The 13,761-nt window shown below is 37.2% G+C and overlaps 1 protein-coding gene across 1 annotated transcript in view; it reads left to right on the top strand.

The window, feature by feature from the left end:
* The window catches only part of NCK2 (NCK adaptor protein 2), an 85,959-nt gene that overhangs the window by 65,565 nt on the left and 6,633 nt on the right, over nucleotides 1–13,761 (top strand). The window contains exon 4 of the mRNA XM_039714319.1: nucleotides 7,826–8,547. Within this exon, the coding sequence (XP_039570253.1) occupies nucleotides 7,826–8,547 (722 nt within the window). The remainder of the gene's footprint in view (nucleotides 1–7,825; nucleotides 8,548–13,761) is intronic.

The raw sequence follows: 13,761 nt of genomic DNA, 5'->3' as shown, positions 1-13,761 counted from the left end.
TTGAAAAGCAGTGATAAAGCAGCCTGGTTGTTGAAATGTCAGAGTTTCACTTTGACATTTAAAGAAGAGTTTCCATTTTCTGATTTGTTCTAGTGTGGCTTTTTTTTTTTATATTGAGCTTCTTGGAGAAGCTACAGAAAGTCATTAATTGAGCTGTAAAGCCCTATTTCTGTATTACAAATGCAGTTGAAGGTTTCTGGAATTTATAGCAGTGTCCTTTAAAGAGTGCTGTTGATGGATATGTTGCTTCAAAAACACTGACTATCCCATATGGATCTTAGCCTTTGAACGTTTTCTTGGAAACTGGACATGTAGGTGGAGGGGGAGAAGAAGTGGGAGGTTGCAGTCTGAAAATGTGCAGAAATGTTTCATTTTTCTTTCTGTGTAACAGAAGAAACTTTGGTCTGCTGAATTCCTTAGTAATAAAGAAGCAAAGACAAGTTAATTTGAAATTATAAAAGTAATAATAAATAAAAAAACTACATGAATGTCTGATTTGAATATTCCTCTTGACAAGAAGTTGTGTTTAGCTCTGTACTGAGTGGATGAATTACTTAATTTACATTGCATTGTGGGTTTTTTCTGAAGAATTTTCCTGAAAAGTTAATTGCTTCTTTCTTAATGCAATTTTTAGTTTATTTCAAAACAGACACTGTACACTTTGCACTCTTATTAAATGTATGCATTAATATGCAATATAATTCATTGCTGTAATATTCAGAGATGAATAACTTATTTGTTAAACAAGAAAGGATCATTGTTTTGAACTGCATCTGTATGAAGTCAGATGGAATTTCAATTTTGTTAGAATACACAAGAAAAATAATTTTAGGTATCTTAAAAATGGCTAAAATTTTGAAGAAATATTACTTTTAAATTAAAAATTAATTTTGAGAAATTTGCTTGTTTCTGTTGCATCTAACAGAAAAAAACTAGATTGGTAAATTGAATGAAAATTTCTGTTTGCCTTGCCTTTGAAGACTTTAAAATCAGGAGAGCTGTTCTGTAAAATTTGATTTAATGTTTAGGGGAACTAAAACATGTCTCAATTTCAGCTGAAATTTATTTTTTAACATTTTATAGAACTCTAAAATTAGCAGCCATTATGTTAATTTTTTTTTTGCTCTTGGTATTTATACTAGGAGTTTTCCTAGTTCATTTTTTTGACTTCCTCAAATTTATCAGCCTCAAACTTGTTCATCTTGAATCTTTCATCTCTTTAATGGAAGTCGTTGTTTTCAAATATTATAATAAGGTTAAAATTTTCAGCACTCTGGAGTGTTTTGTTTCAGTTTGAATTCTAAAGAGCAAAACCCATTGCTATAAAAATTATTAAAATGAAAATATTTCCATTAAAATTGTACTGTGCACATGTTCTTTGTGTGGCTTCTGTCATTTTATGGGGTTCTTTGGGGTTGTTTTCTAACCATAAAGCAAGTGGTTCTGTTAAAAGCATTTTACTCTAGAGTGAGGGTGGCTAAATTAAAATGCAATCAAATCAGTATGAAAAATTTTACAAGTAATTGCTTTGTTGTTTTGGGGGGATTTTGTTGCATTTACTTTTTCGTTGTTGTTGGTTTTGTTTTGGTTTTTTGGGTTTTTTTAAAATTCAGATGGTAAAGGTCAGTAATATTTTTAAAATTTGAGTTACTGGTTAGTTCATATTTCCCATGTAAGATTTTTTTAAATTATTTTTTCCCCATAAATGAATTTTCAAATATTCATGTGAAGTTTAAAGCCCATGCTTTGAACAGCATGTGTGAGACTTGTGCACATACATGTATCCTCTTCAGCCCTAGTATCAGTTTCTGTGTTTTGGTCAGGTGATACAGCATATTTTAGTTTTTAATTGGGAAAAAAGCTTGTTGTGTTTGTAAATAGACTATGAAAGAGAATACCTGTTGGTATTTGATGCACTATTAATTCCAGATGTCTATTTGACTCTTTTCTTGCTCAAGTTACTTTTTTGCCAGCTTACAGCTTTATAGTAATATATATTAACTGATCAAAAACTAATTTCAATCATAAAGGGTTGAATACATTATAGAAAAATTAGTTTTGACTTGTTATGATAAAAAATCTATTAAGATATGTAAATATGGCAATAGATTAAAATACACAAATAGTTGTCTTTGTAATTGCCATGGGGAGAACTAGCAGCTTTACTCAGCAGCTTCCATTTTTATATTTCCAGCATATTTAGACTTAAAACTGGCTTCTCCAACATTGATAGAGAATATTTGAAGAACACCATTTAATAGAACTCTACTCCCTTAAAGAGGAAGTAGTTTTCAAAACTCAACTGTATTGAGACACTTTTGTTGGTTTTGCAGTGTATTCTGTAGTTTAAAGATCACTTTTGGAGGAGAGTGTCCTTCCTTAATTGTTCTTGATATTTGAATAAGAAGCTATTAGAGGATTCTTAAGGAGTTGTATCTGTTGTATTTAGTAGTATTTGGTCTTTTTCACTGAGTTCTGGATTGAGGAATTCTGTTTTGAAAATTTGGTGTCTCACAATTACTCAAAGCAGTAGTTTTCTTGTATTGCAGTGTTTTTCTGAAAGGGTTTTGGGGGTTTTTTTCCTGTGATTTTGATTTGATATGCAGGTGAGCTGCAAAAAATATCTTTGCTCATCATTTGTATATTAAAATTATGTATCAAAATCAGAGACAATTTCTCAGAAGTTGTCACTTGGTACTGAATAATGTTTTTTGTACACAGAAGAGGGGGAAATATAAAAGGCAATAATATCAAATCAAAAGACATCAGTAGCAAATCAACTTTAGAAAAAGTCAGGTATCACATCAACTTAAAATTCCTTCAAAAAAGAAATGCAACTGTATTTAGTCTGGAGTTAAGCTACATACAAGATTTTACAAATTGAGTGAGCAGTCTTTGGAAGGGAATCCTAGAGAATTTGACCGCAAATACCTTTAACGTTTGGTTCATGTTATTCTTAAGCAGGAGTTAATAACCATGAGTATGGATAAGCCTGTGGAGATGTTCTTTCATCTCTGGGGATGATCAAATGCAGTTAAAATGCAAAACGTGGTTGCTCATCAGTTTCAGACAAGGATACCAGCTTGCAGGAATATGGAAAGGCTTGTTAAATAAATCTTTGTAAAATTGGGAAGTTGTCTGTTTTGTAAATAGGCTTTTCCTAGTAAAGGTAGTATGGAATATTAAAAAATAATTAGCAAATGAAGTACAAATCTATACAAGTAGCAATAATCCCTTTCTATACAAGTGTTATGTATGTGTTTAATAAAGTATGTTTTAAGATCATGTTTTAAATATAGTTAAAATTGTTTATCCTCTGAACCAATTCCCATAGCTCTGCAGCCTTGTTTCAGTGCCATCACTGAAGGCAGAAAAGAGAGAGAAATCCTTGTGTTTTTAGCAGGAGCACCTGGGCAGTTGGGTTATCTGTGCTGACAGGCAGCCAAGCTTTGGCCCTGGAGTGTGGCCAGCCTGGCAGCAGACACACTTAGGGGTAGGGGAACTGGCACTGCCCAGCATGGGCCAGAGGGGATCAACCACAGGGAAATTCCACCGCTTTGAGCCTTGGGGCTTGGAGGAGCTCAAGACATTTCCTAGGGAAGTCTAAGGAGGGTGGGGTGGGAAGACTAGAAATGCTATGGGGAGAGGGAGTTGGAGGTGCGAGCTCAAGGACCTTATAGGTACAATGGAAAGACTGTCTCAGGGACAAGCTGGTAATGAAGGGGTGCTTGCACAATGGAAACTTAAGTGACAGGAAGCAAATAGTTTCATAGGAAACTGGTCTTCAGCCTGCTGCTCAAAAAACAAGCTATTCTTTAGAGCCACAGCTGAGCTAGGAAGACAGCACATAGTGATGCGACAGGCACGTTTCTGAGTTTCCCTAGGACTTAACTGTGGGCCAGAGGATTTCTTTCACTGCAGAGAGGAGGATTTGCAGTGGGTCCATCTCCGGAAATATTGCTAACCAGTTGATTCTTTTTTTTTGTTTTGGTTTTTTTTTTTTTTTTGTCTCAGTAATATATCCTAAGAATTACACCAGTTCACATCACTTGGCAATGTATTTATAAGAGTGAAAATGAAGTAATTTACTGTGGGTTATTGTAGATTGTGAAATTTGTACTTCCTACAAATTGCAGTAGCAAAACAGACTTTCTGCTGCTTTGCAATGCTTCTTTTCCTTCCACATTTTTCCTCTCCCTTGAAAGCCAACCTCTTGCTTTAGATTACTCCTTGCGACAACTATTTGTGTTACAAAGGATTGTGGCTTCTACAGGTTACAGATGAACTGTACCCAGTGAGTCAGAATACGAAAAGCACAGTTAGAGTAGATATAGGTAGATAGATCAGTAGATAGGTTTTCATTTGAACAAAGACAATAAAACACACCAAAACTGTGACTGCAATTGCAAGTATATTCAGCTTTTCTACACGTGACTCCCAAAGTGCTTGAATGTTTTGTTTTCCATGAAATTCTTTATATGTGTTTCATTCCATTCGGACATAAAAATAGGGATCCTCTTATGAATAGTAGCAAGTGAACATTTCTGTTAGTCGAATGGTAGTGTTTACTCTTCTAGAGATGACTCATGTGGATTGTACTTTTCTTTTTTTAATGGAGTTGAGTTTTTTGTTATAGATGCATATACAAAGTTTATAATTGACCTAACTTTATTCTTGCTTAGCTGTGGCGAGCCATCCCACTAAACTGTATTTTTAGACTTTGCTAAGGAAATGAAGCTTACACGAGTCATGCTGTCACAGTCAGCTGTCATAGTCCGTCCATCTGTCCATCCTTGATAACTCAGCCAATTTTAGGCAAACTTGACAGACTGGCAGAGACAAACTAACTAGTTTTCTCCAAGTCTGTGCCTGGGAGAGTCATTGCTGATGTCCCTCACTGGAGGAGAAGCCAGAGCAACCCCAGCTCTTTGCTCAGTCCAGGCAGGGCTGAGAGGCAGGGGGGCACCAGGCGCTGTGCCTGGCTGGCCAGCCCAACAAAGGTAGGGAGGAGGGAGCACCAGGGGAGGTGGATTATGCTTTGAGGGCATTTTGGAGGTGGCAGTGGGGTCCTAGAGATATGAGAAGGACCTGGGGATGTGAAAGCAGTCATACAGTAGGAGTACTTACTGTGAATCCTGCAGGAGAAGGGGGAGGAAAAAGAGGAATAGCTCAGCAGGAGGTATAAAGTGAAAAACAGGAACAGATTTTCTTCATTCTGCTCATGGAACAACTTGTTTCCTCTTCAGTCATGGACACAGTTATGAATGTTGCAAGCTCACATTAAAAATCATTCTTAGATCATGTGCATGCCCTTCGCTGTGCCTGACTGCAGATGGGTCTCTGCATGGTTTGTTCCTTTGGTCAAACCAACTGGAAAGCCTTTGGTGTACATTGCTGCTATTGCAAAATGTTAATCATTACTATGCTGTCAACCTTAAAAAGTTTGTTCACATGAAATGTTAAGATTAAACTGAAGAACTCCAGTTGTCTTTATTGACAAAAATTAGAAACTGTACTATGTTTCTTTTTATTTTCCCAAATTTTTACTTATTTATGTTCAATGGGCATGATAGGGAGCAACATTTGAAATATCAGATATACTATTGGAAGGTCTGTGAAAACAGAGGGAATTTATGCAACTCCAAATGAAAGTGCTTGAATGATAACTTTTTCCTAAATGTTTAGATACCTTTATCAGATTTCAGATGAATTTTTTGAGAAATGTTGGGGTTTTATCTATTTGTCAACAATTTTTTCTCTAGATACTTAAGTTTATGGCATTTTCTTGCCACTCTGCATCCCATTTCTCACAGTTATCTCTGTACTCTGAGTTTCAACTATTTAGGCCAGCTGCCTCACCATCTACTGCTTTTTTCATTAGTTTTTTTTGCTGTAATTCCAAGAAGTGGACTGTGTATCTTCATTAGTGAGCCAATAAAAGCCTAAGTTTTTAATCTGGAAGGTTTAGTCTCAGTGGAGGGCTTTATGTAGAGTGAATCTATTGAAATACAGTTGCTTGTTTTCCATGAATTTATAAAAGTAATTTCCCCCTTTTCTTAAGAGAACGACCTTTAAGTTGTGTTTGTTTATATCACTGTAATTTAATGCTCATTAGTTCTGAAACATCCTTGTCTTTTTGGTTAAAAATTATCTCTAAACTAATGAAAATTTCCATTCTTGGCAGAGATCAGAGCCTGACCAGCTTCTGATTAGTACTCACTTGTACACTCTTTTCCTGTGATTGTCTCCCCTAGTACAATAAGCTGCCTCCCTCATTTTGCCTCAAAGTGCAGCCACTGGCTCTTGGCTGGAGTGATGTAGTCAGAATGACAATAGGATGTAGCAGGCTCCAGCAGGAAACAAGGCCCTGCTGGGGAAGGTCAGGAAACACTTTTGGATCCTCAGAATTTTCTGCCACCTTCTGAGACTATAAGACCACATATTCATTAATGTATTTTTAACCCTTCCAGACAGCGATCCCTGCATGGCTGTGTGTGCACTGTTAGTCTGTGCTGTACAGATAACTGTGAATTAAGCATGAAGTTTTGTGGTGAACAAACAGCTTTGCTGAAGATGCCCTTTATATATGCAAGTACATATATATCTAAATATATTAAAACACTTCTTGGCAGTGGAGTGTCTGGATTGAATGAGCCTGAATAGTTAAAAAAGAAATAGCATGCATGTCTTTATTCAGATTATTTGAAGAAACCAAGTACCTTATTTATTTTCCCTCCATTAAGTATTCTATAATCAACATGTGTGCTCTTGTGTCTAACTACATCTCTCACCTGCCCCCAGGCTCTATGAGTACGAAGAAAAGTACAAATGCTCCTATTTCTGTGATGGTTTTGCTTTCTGTCCCTTGCATGACATTTTGGGTGTTGCTTGGTTGTGCTATACTCTGACATAGTCTTTTGTTTTTCAGAAATTTTATAAGTGAATTTCACAAGAGAGGGCTACTTGTTCACTTTATTTATTGTTTTGTTTATATATAAGCTTAAGCAGGGGTTGCTGCAAAATTTTGAAAAGTACACCAAGTATGTTGTGCAGTTTTTCTGTATTTAAACAGACATTAGTATGGTTTCTCTAACTTAAAAACAAGTAGTGTTCAATGTTATTGTTGTTTCTTCTGTGTATTGTATTTAACACTATAATTAAAGCCATGACAGGACACCAGAATTTACAGATTATAGGGAAACACATGGATAATGGTCTCCTCACCATCAGATTTCTGCTGTTACAGTATGTGATGAAATGTAGGAGAAAGAGGTGTGGGTTTTGGAAGAGAGGTTGCAGTTGGAAGGAATTGCAGTGATGCCTGCCTGGGTACTGCCAGAGCAAAGAGAGCAATACAGTCTGCAGAGAAACTTTATTTCTGTCTGCAGAGAAGCTTTTATTTCTGTGCTTGTTAATTTCTGTAAATTTTCTTTCACTTTTTGTTTGGGCCAAATTGAAGTAATCTCCAGAACTAAAAGGCATGGTCATTTGGCTGGAATTTAAAGATACATAACAGCAAGCTCTGAATCAGTTTCAGTGATTCACTGTTCTCCCAGTGAAGAAATCACTGTGTTTAAGTGTGCTTGAATTCTACTCCTTCTGAGAAGAAAATAGAAGTCATTATAACACAAATTGCTCTTTACCTAATGGTGCATCAGCTGGATGTTAACAAGAATCTCTTAAAGGTGATGCTATGTCCTGACTATGTAGTATTAGAGAAGAGATCTCCATTTAGCAGTGTTGGTACAGCATGTCACCACATCCAGCTTTTGCAGTCTGGGGACAAGCATTCCAAGTGACCACTTTACATTTCTGTCTTTAACAGGCTTGGGAAAAACCAAGAGAAAGACGAGTGCGAGAGACGCCTCCCCCACTCCCAGCACAGACGCAGAGTACCCTTCCAACGGCAGCAGCGCCGACCGGATTTACGACCTGAACATTCCTGCCTACGTGAAATTTGCCTATGTTGCCGAGAGGGAGGATGAGCTGTCCCTCGTTAAAGGGTCCCGAGTGATTGTCATGGAGAAGTGCAGCGACGGCTGGTGGAGAGGGAGCTACAATGGACAGATCGGCTGGTTCCCATCGAACTATGTGGTAGAGGAGGTTGAGGAGGCGACTGCAGATTCACCCAGCTTTCTCAGCCTTAGGAAAGGCGCTTCCATGAGTAACGGCCAGGGCACCAAAGTACTCCACATCGTTCAGACACTGTACCCATTCAGCTCAGTCACAGATGAAGAGCTCAATTTTGAAAAAGGGGAAACGATGGAAGTCATTGAAAAGCCAGAAAACGACCCAGAATGGTGGAAATGTAAAAATTCCAGAGGGCAAATCGGTCTTGTTCCTAAAAACTATGTAGTAATCATTAGTGATGGTCCTTCCATGAACACTTCCCATCCGCCTCAGATAAGCTACACGGGACCATCTTCCACCGGACGATTTGCTGGAAGAGAGTGGTATTACGGGAACGTTACCCGGCACCAAGCAGAGTGTGCCCTGAACGAAAGGGGAGTGGAGGGAGATTTCCTTGTTAGAGACAGTGAATCTTCGGTAAGTGGTGCTCAGCCCGCAGGTTTGTCACCCCCCATGCACGGGTTAGCAAGCACGGCACTTAGCAGTTTCCCTGTCTTTTCACCCTTAAAGAAGCGAGCAGGGCTTCAGCATTACCAACCAATATCCTCCTTCCTTGTGAGAATTGGTCTGTCAGTGAAATGCAGTGACATTTACACTGAAATTTAACAGCTGTGGTCTGTACTATCCAGGGGTTTTTTAAGTTTGTGGACAATCAAGTAAATATTTCAGGCTTCCATTTAGCTTTTCATGTGTTTCTTATGCAATCCTCAAATTTAGACCACTACAAGATAAAATAATTCTAGGTGGTTGAAAACTTGGTTGTTGATTTGATCTTAAAGCTATTTTCAAATAGAATCTTTGCATTGGTCAGTTCTGTTCTGCTTTTAATTTAATAATTACATAGTTTCTTTATTAGTTAAAATTCCATTTTAATGTATTTTTAATCTACTTAGATAATGTAGTTTGTAATAAGGTAAATGTATTATTATATCTAGTCCTTAAAGTTGTTATATACAACAGAGAGGGTCAAATTGGCAGCTCATATGCCTTGTAAATTGAGCCTTGATGGCATCAGAGGGATCTGAGTAATGCTGATTATGGTTCATGTCATTCTGAAAGTTCAGATTTAGAATTCAGCTGAGACGACTTTCATGTGTGCTGAGGCCAGAGAATTCACAGTTAAAGCACTAAAATTTAATTATCCTTTGACTGTGATTCAGAAAAGGTGACAGATTTTAATCTTACATCATACATAACATTGAGAAAATTGACGAAGTACAACTTTTTAACAGTCCCAGATATTTTTATCTGAAGACAATATTGTCTGATTAAATTTCAGGCGCCTCTCCTTGATGAATTTGCTCTGCAAAAAACATGATGGCTATCGAACCATCCTTTCTTTGAAGCTCTGTGTTATTGAATTCCTATTTCTGCTTAATTGCAGTCACTAAACAAAGACAAATGCAAATAAACCACAGGAGAACAGGAAAAAAGTTAGAGATTAAATAAAAATAAACTAGAGGAAGATAGGAAGAAAAATAGGAATTTAGAAATCATGACTGATTTACAGAGGCTGAGAGGAATAGAGTTTGTTTAGTCAACAGAAGAAAAAACTGACCTGGGACACACAGTCTTGTAAAATGTAGATAGCCACTGGAGGATTATGGTAATTATTAAATTACAGTAATTCCTTTTTTTTCCAACATTATTTTTCTATCAACGTCCTGTCAGATAGAGGCATACTGAATGTGGTGGATTCTTGGCATGTCAGTGCAGCAGGTAGAAGCTCTCTAGAGGCTGCATTGTGATTTATCCTGAGACTGTAGCTATCATTTTCTTTTCATCTCTTGGGAAAGTGCCAGAAGGAGAGTTTGAAAATTTTTACATTACTTAGAATACAAAAATGTTTACCCATTTCTCAGGACATGATATCTTACAGTGACCAATATGCTACAGCTTGGTTTTTTAGCTCTTAAGATTCTGCCTCTATCTCTGGAGTAAATGAACTACCTTAAAAGAACACAGTATTTAATGTGATGTCATAACACTAAATCCTTGCATTCAAAGCAGTTTCAAATTTTTTGCCTGCATTGTTGCTGGAGAAATCATTGCTTTGGAGTACAAAAAGATTCATTCAGAATGTGCTCTTCAAACTATTTCTAGCATCTAACGCTTAGTGAGATAACAGAAAATTTATTCAGTTCATATCACAGCAAGTTTTTTGCACACCTGCAGGAAAAGAAAAAAGCACTGAATTGAGGAACTTAGCTTTTTTCCTGCTTTTTGTACTCTTTACCTGGTCTTGCAAACCCTGTATTTGAGACTTTTTTTAGCAATTAGAAAACTGCAGTTATGCACATAAATCCCTCTGTGCATTAGTACTGCTTGTGGGTTTTAGTTTTTATTAGGTTTAAATAAATAAGTTACTGCATCTCAAACTTTCATCTGCCGTAATCTTTATGTATCATTCCATCATAAAGTGTGTTTATGTATGTGAATTATAAAACACTGGGGATTCTAGTTTTTTCCCTGGAGTACCCAAAGTGATATAATAAGTGAATGGGCATACTTGCTAGCATTGAGAAAAGGATCATAAAAATCTATTTCAAACTTATTATGTATGGAATAAAGCGAGAGTTTAGCAATGACTCATGAATTTCTGACAGTTGCTGTATTTCACACATGTGACTACAGAGGTTGTTCATGCTGTGGCTAAAAGTCACCAGGAGTGTCTTCACAATCTGAGCAGATGGTCTTGATTAGAGAGAACAGACTGAGCAGAGCCAAGTTGTCAGCTCTCTGATTTTGCTCATCTGACCACCAGACCAGCACTTCCCACTGCACTGTGTTGATAACTCACCTTTAACACTAGGAATGCAGGGGTTATTCCTTTCTAGAAAGGTCCATAGATAAAACTGTGAGTCATGCTCCTAATCCTGTGCCTGATTTTTGACCTCTTTTAGAGTTTTCTGTAGCCTTCCATCACCATAGTTACATAAATTGGTCTGCATAAAAGTTTTCCTTAGATTTCAGTTATGCTCATTATTGAGCTATGAAAAGCTGTCCTTGGATAGATGAAGGTTTGTATTATTTGCTATTTACTTGATGAGACTGTCATGTTTTCGTGTTTCAAGTGTTAGTAGTTGCAGGATTTTACAATATTTCTCTAGGTTTAACTTGCCAGATGTTTATCTCACAGCTAGATTTCTTTAGCCAAAAAATATTTTCCTCAGTAACACTTAGATCTAGAGGATACTACCAGAGAGGAGAATAACCTGAGATGAACTTTCTAAGGTAGCTAGGAGGCTGATTATCTTCATTAATTACGAAATACTATTATTAGAACCATAAACTTGTTTGAACCATTTAAGCCCATAGTTTATGTAACAGGCACAGTTCCCTACTGATAATGTTTTTGCCAACTGTGTTATACCTAGGTAATGTCACCTTAGTTTTGGAGATCTAAAAGAACTGGGCACATGCCTAGTTAGAAATACTGCTAATTAGTTGTTCTCCCTGTTGCAGGCTGCTAGGTTAATGAAACCTCAGGTTTGTCTCCTTTAAGTAACAAAACAATGAAAATAAAAAGCAGATTTAACCTATGCAGTCTCTATAGAGCCACTTTTTGGATTGCAGGCTCTTCAGCAGTCAGATTTTTGTTCTCTTTGTGTAGTTCCTAACCCAAGACAAACAGGTCTTGGCTGATACTAGTGGTCTTGGTTGGGTGGGTGATTGTCATGCTTTGAAGATATCAGATTTCACTGAGTAGAGAAGCAAATTTAAATGGGAGAGGGTTGTTTTTTTCAGATTCACACTAGGAAACAAGTGTGCTAACTAGTACTGCAGCTAAGAGGAAGCAGTAGTGTGTCACCTCCAGCTTTTGAGCAGAGCCTTTGCTGCAGACTCCCTTAAACTTCAAAGGGAGTTCTGTCAGAACTTGTGGGCCCCTTGCAGTCCTCTGCAGCTGGGTGTGAAAGTGGTGATCAGGCAAACACCAGTGCTTTGTAGTCCTATGAGGTCTTCTCGTGAAGCAGAGAAGGTGTTGTTTTTCTCAGACTATGAGTGAGCTATGCAAGTTTTTGGATGATTTCAGGAGCAGTTATTCATTAGGAAGTAATGGCTACCTTCTGCTGGTAGTGTCACAGCATTCAAATTACAGTAGCCCATCATAAATAGAGTTGCAGAGTAGAGTTTTAAGATTATGATTTTAGGCTATTAAAGTGATACTGAGGATTGTAGGTGCGACTGGATTTGCCAGTTTTTGAGATCATATTTAGTGTCTCCGTTCTTTGTCTAGCAATAATGACAACAGAAGGAGGAGGCAGGGCTTCAGAGTTTGTATGTTGTTTGAGGTGCTAATTCTATAACATTCAGTGTCCCATGCTTTCCTGGGGTTTTAATCCTGCAGCTGTTGGATAGAAGCAATGAAATGTGGCAACTGTTTAAAAAGTGAACATTGGTCATGTTCTGTGACATGCAGTGATTGGTAAGTACAGCAGACATGAGCAGAAAGTTTTTCTTTGAAAACAGGTGTAAGGAAATATCCTAGTGGCTTATTTTAAATGAAAGAACAGAAATCTTATTACAGCTGTAGTTGAAGATCGATGAAACCAATTCATATTTGCAACCTGTGGAATATTGATTTTGGAACGTGACCATTACATAGGGAGGAGAATGGTATTTGCTTATATCCAAATGAAACAGAAGGAGTAGAAAAAGGAATTAACTCTCCCAGATGTCTCTTTCCAGCCTGACCTTAGATCTTTGAGCCATGATTTTGAGTTTTTTTGGCTGGGTGATTGAGTAAGAGGAGAAATGAGGGAAAACTTGGATATGGAAGTGGAAGGAGTAGGGGAGCCCCTGGACAGGCTCACTGATGGGAGCTCAAAGGGTCTAGAATAGTTTGAAGAATGAGTGTGTGAGAATATCTTTCTTGGGGAAAGGGCATTGGCAGACAGAATTGGATTGAAAGGGAAAATTTGAAATAAGTTACAGGATCAGTGAAAGATTTTCAGAGTGAACTATTTTTCACAACCTTGCCATTTATAAAGGATAAAATTATCATTTCATTCTCAAATTCCTCAATATGAAGAAGGAACTCTGTTTTTTCTGTTTCACTTGTTTTTCCATTTATTGCTTTATCACTAGTTTTTGTGATAGTTTTCAAAAATTTTTTTTAAAGATCATTCAGTTCCTCACCAAAGAAATAAAGAAACAACTTCCTGCCATTTGTTTTCCACATGCCATAGGCACCAGCTAGCTGATGTTCACCTCTAGATATAAGCAGGTGTTAAAGGAATTGAAAGCAATTCAAAGTACTACGACACCTGGACTGTAGGTGCATTCGAGCTAATCTTTAATTTTCTGGTTTAGGAATTGATTTCACTTCAGGTTAGGTTTTTCAAGTTTAGGTCTTTCCAGTTATGGTGGTGCAGAAATATTCATAGTTTCCCTGCCACAAATCTATGCTCTGTAACTCTGTTGCAGAATCATCAACTGCTCTATAGACTTAAGGGATTAAAGCTTACTTCTGATGTGCCTTTATTTGGTGTACGTGAGTCTTTTATTCCTGGAAAAGTTAGTGTGTAAACATCCAAATGTAGCAATTAATTTAAGAGGCAGAAGAGAGAAAAATTGGCCAGCAGTTAGAACAGAATAGCTTAAACAGTAAATAAAATAAACAGACTTGGA

Source organism: Passer montanus, unplaced genomic scaffold (assembly GCF_014805655.1).
Source record: "Passer montanus isolate IOZ18808 unplaced genomic scaffold, ASM1480565v1 scaffold3, whole genome shotgun sequence".
Lineage (NCBI taxonomy): Eukaryota > Metazoa > Chordata > Aves > Passeriformes > Passeridae > Passer > Passer montanus.
This window is presented reverse-complemented; position numbering and strand designations above follow the sequence as displayed.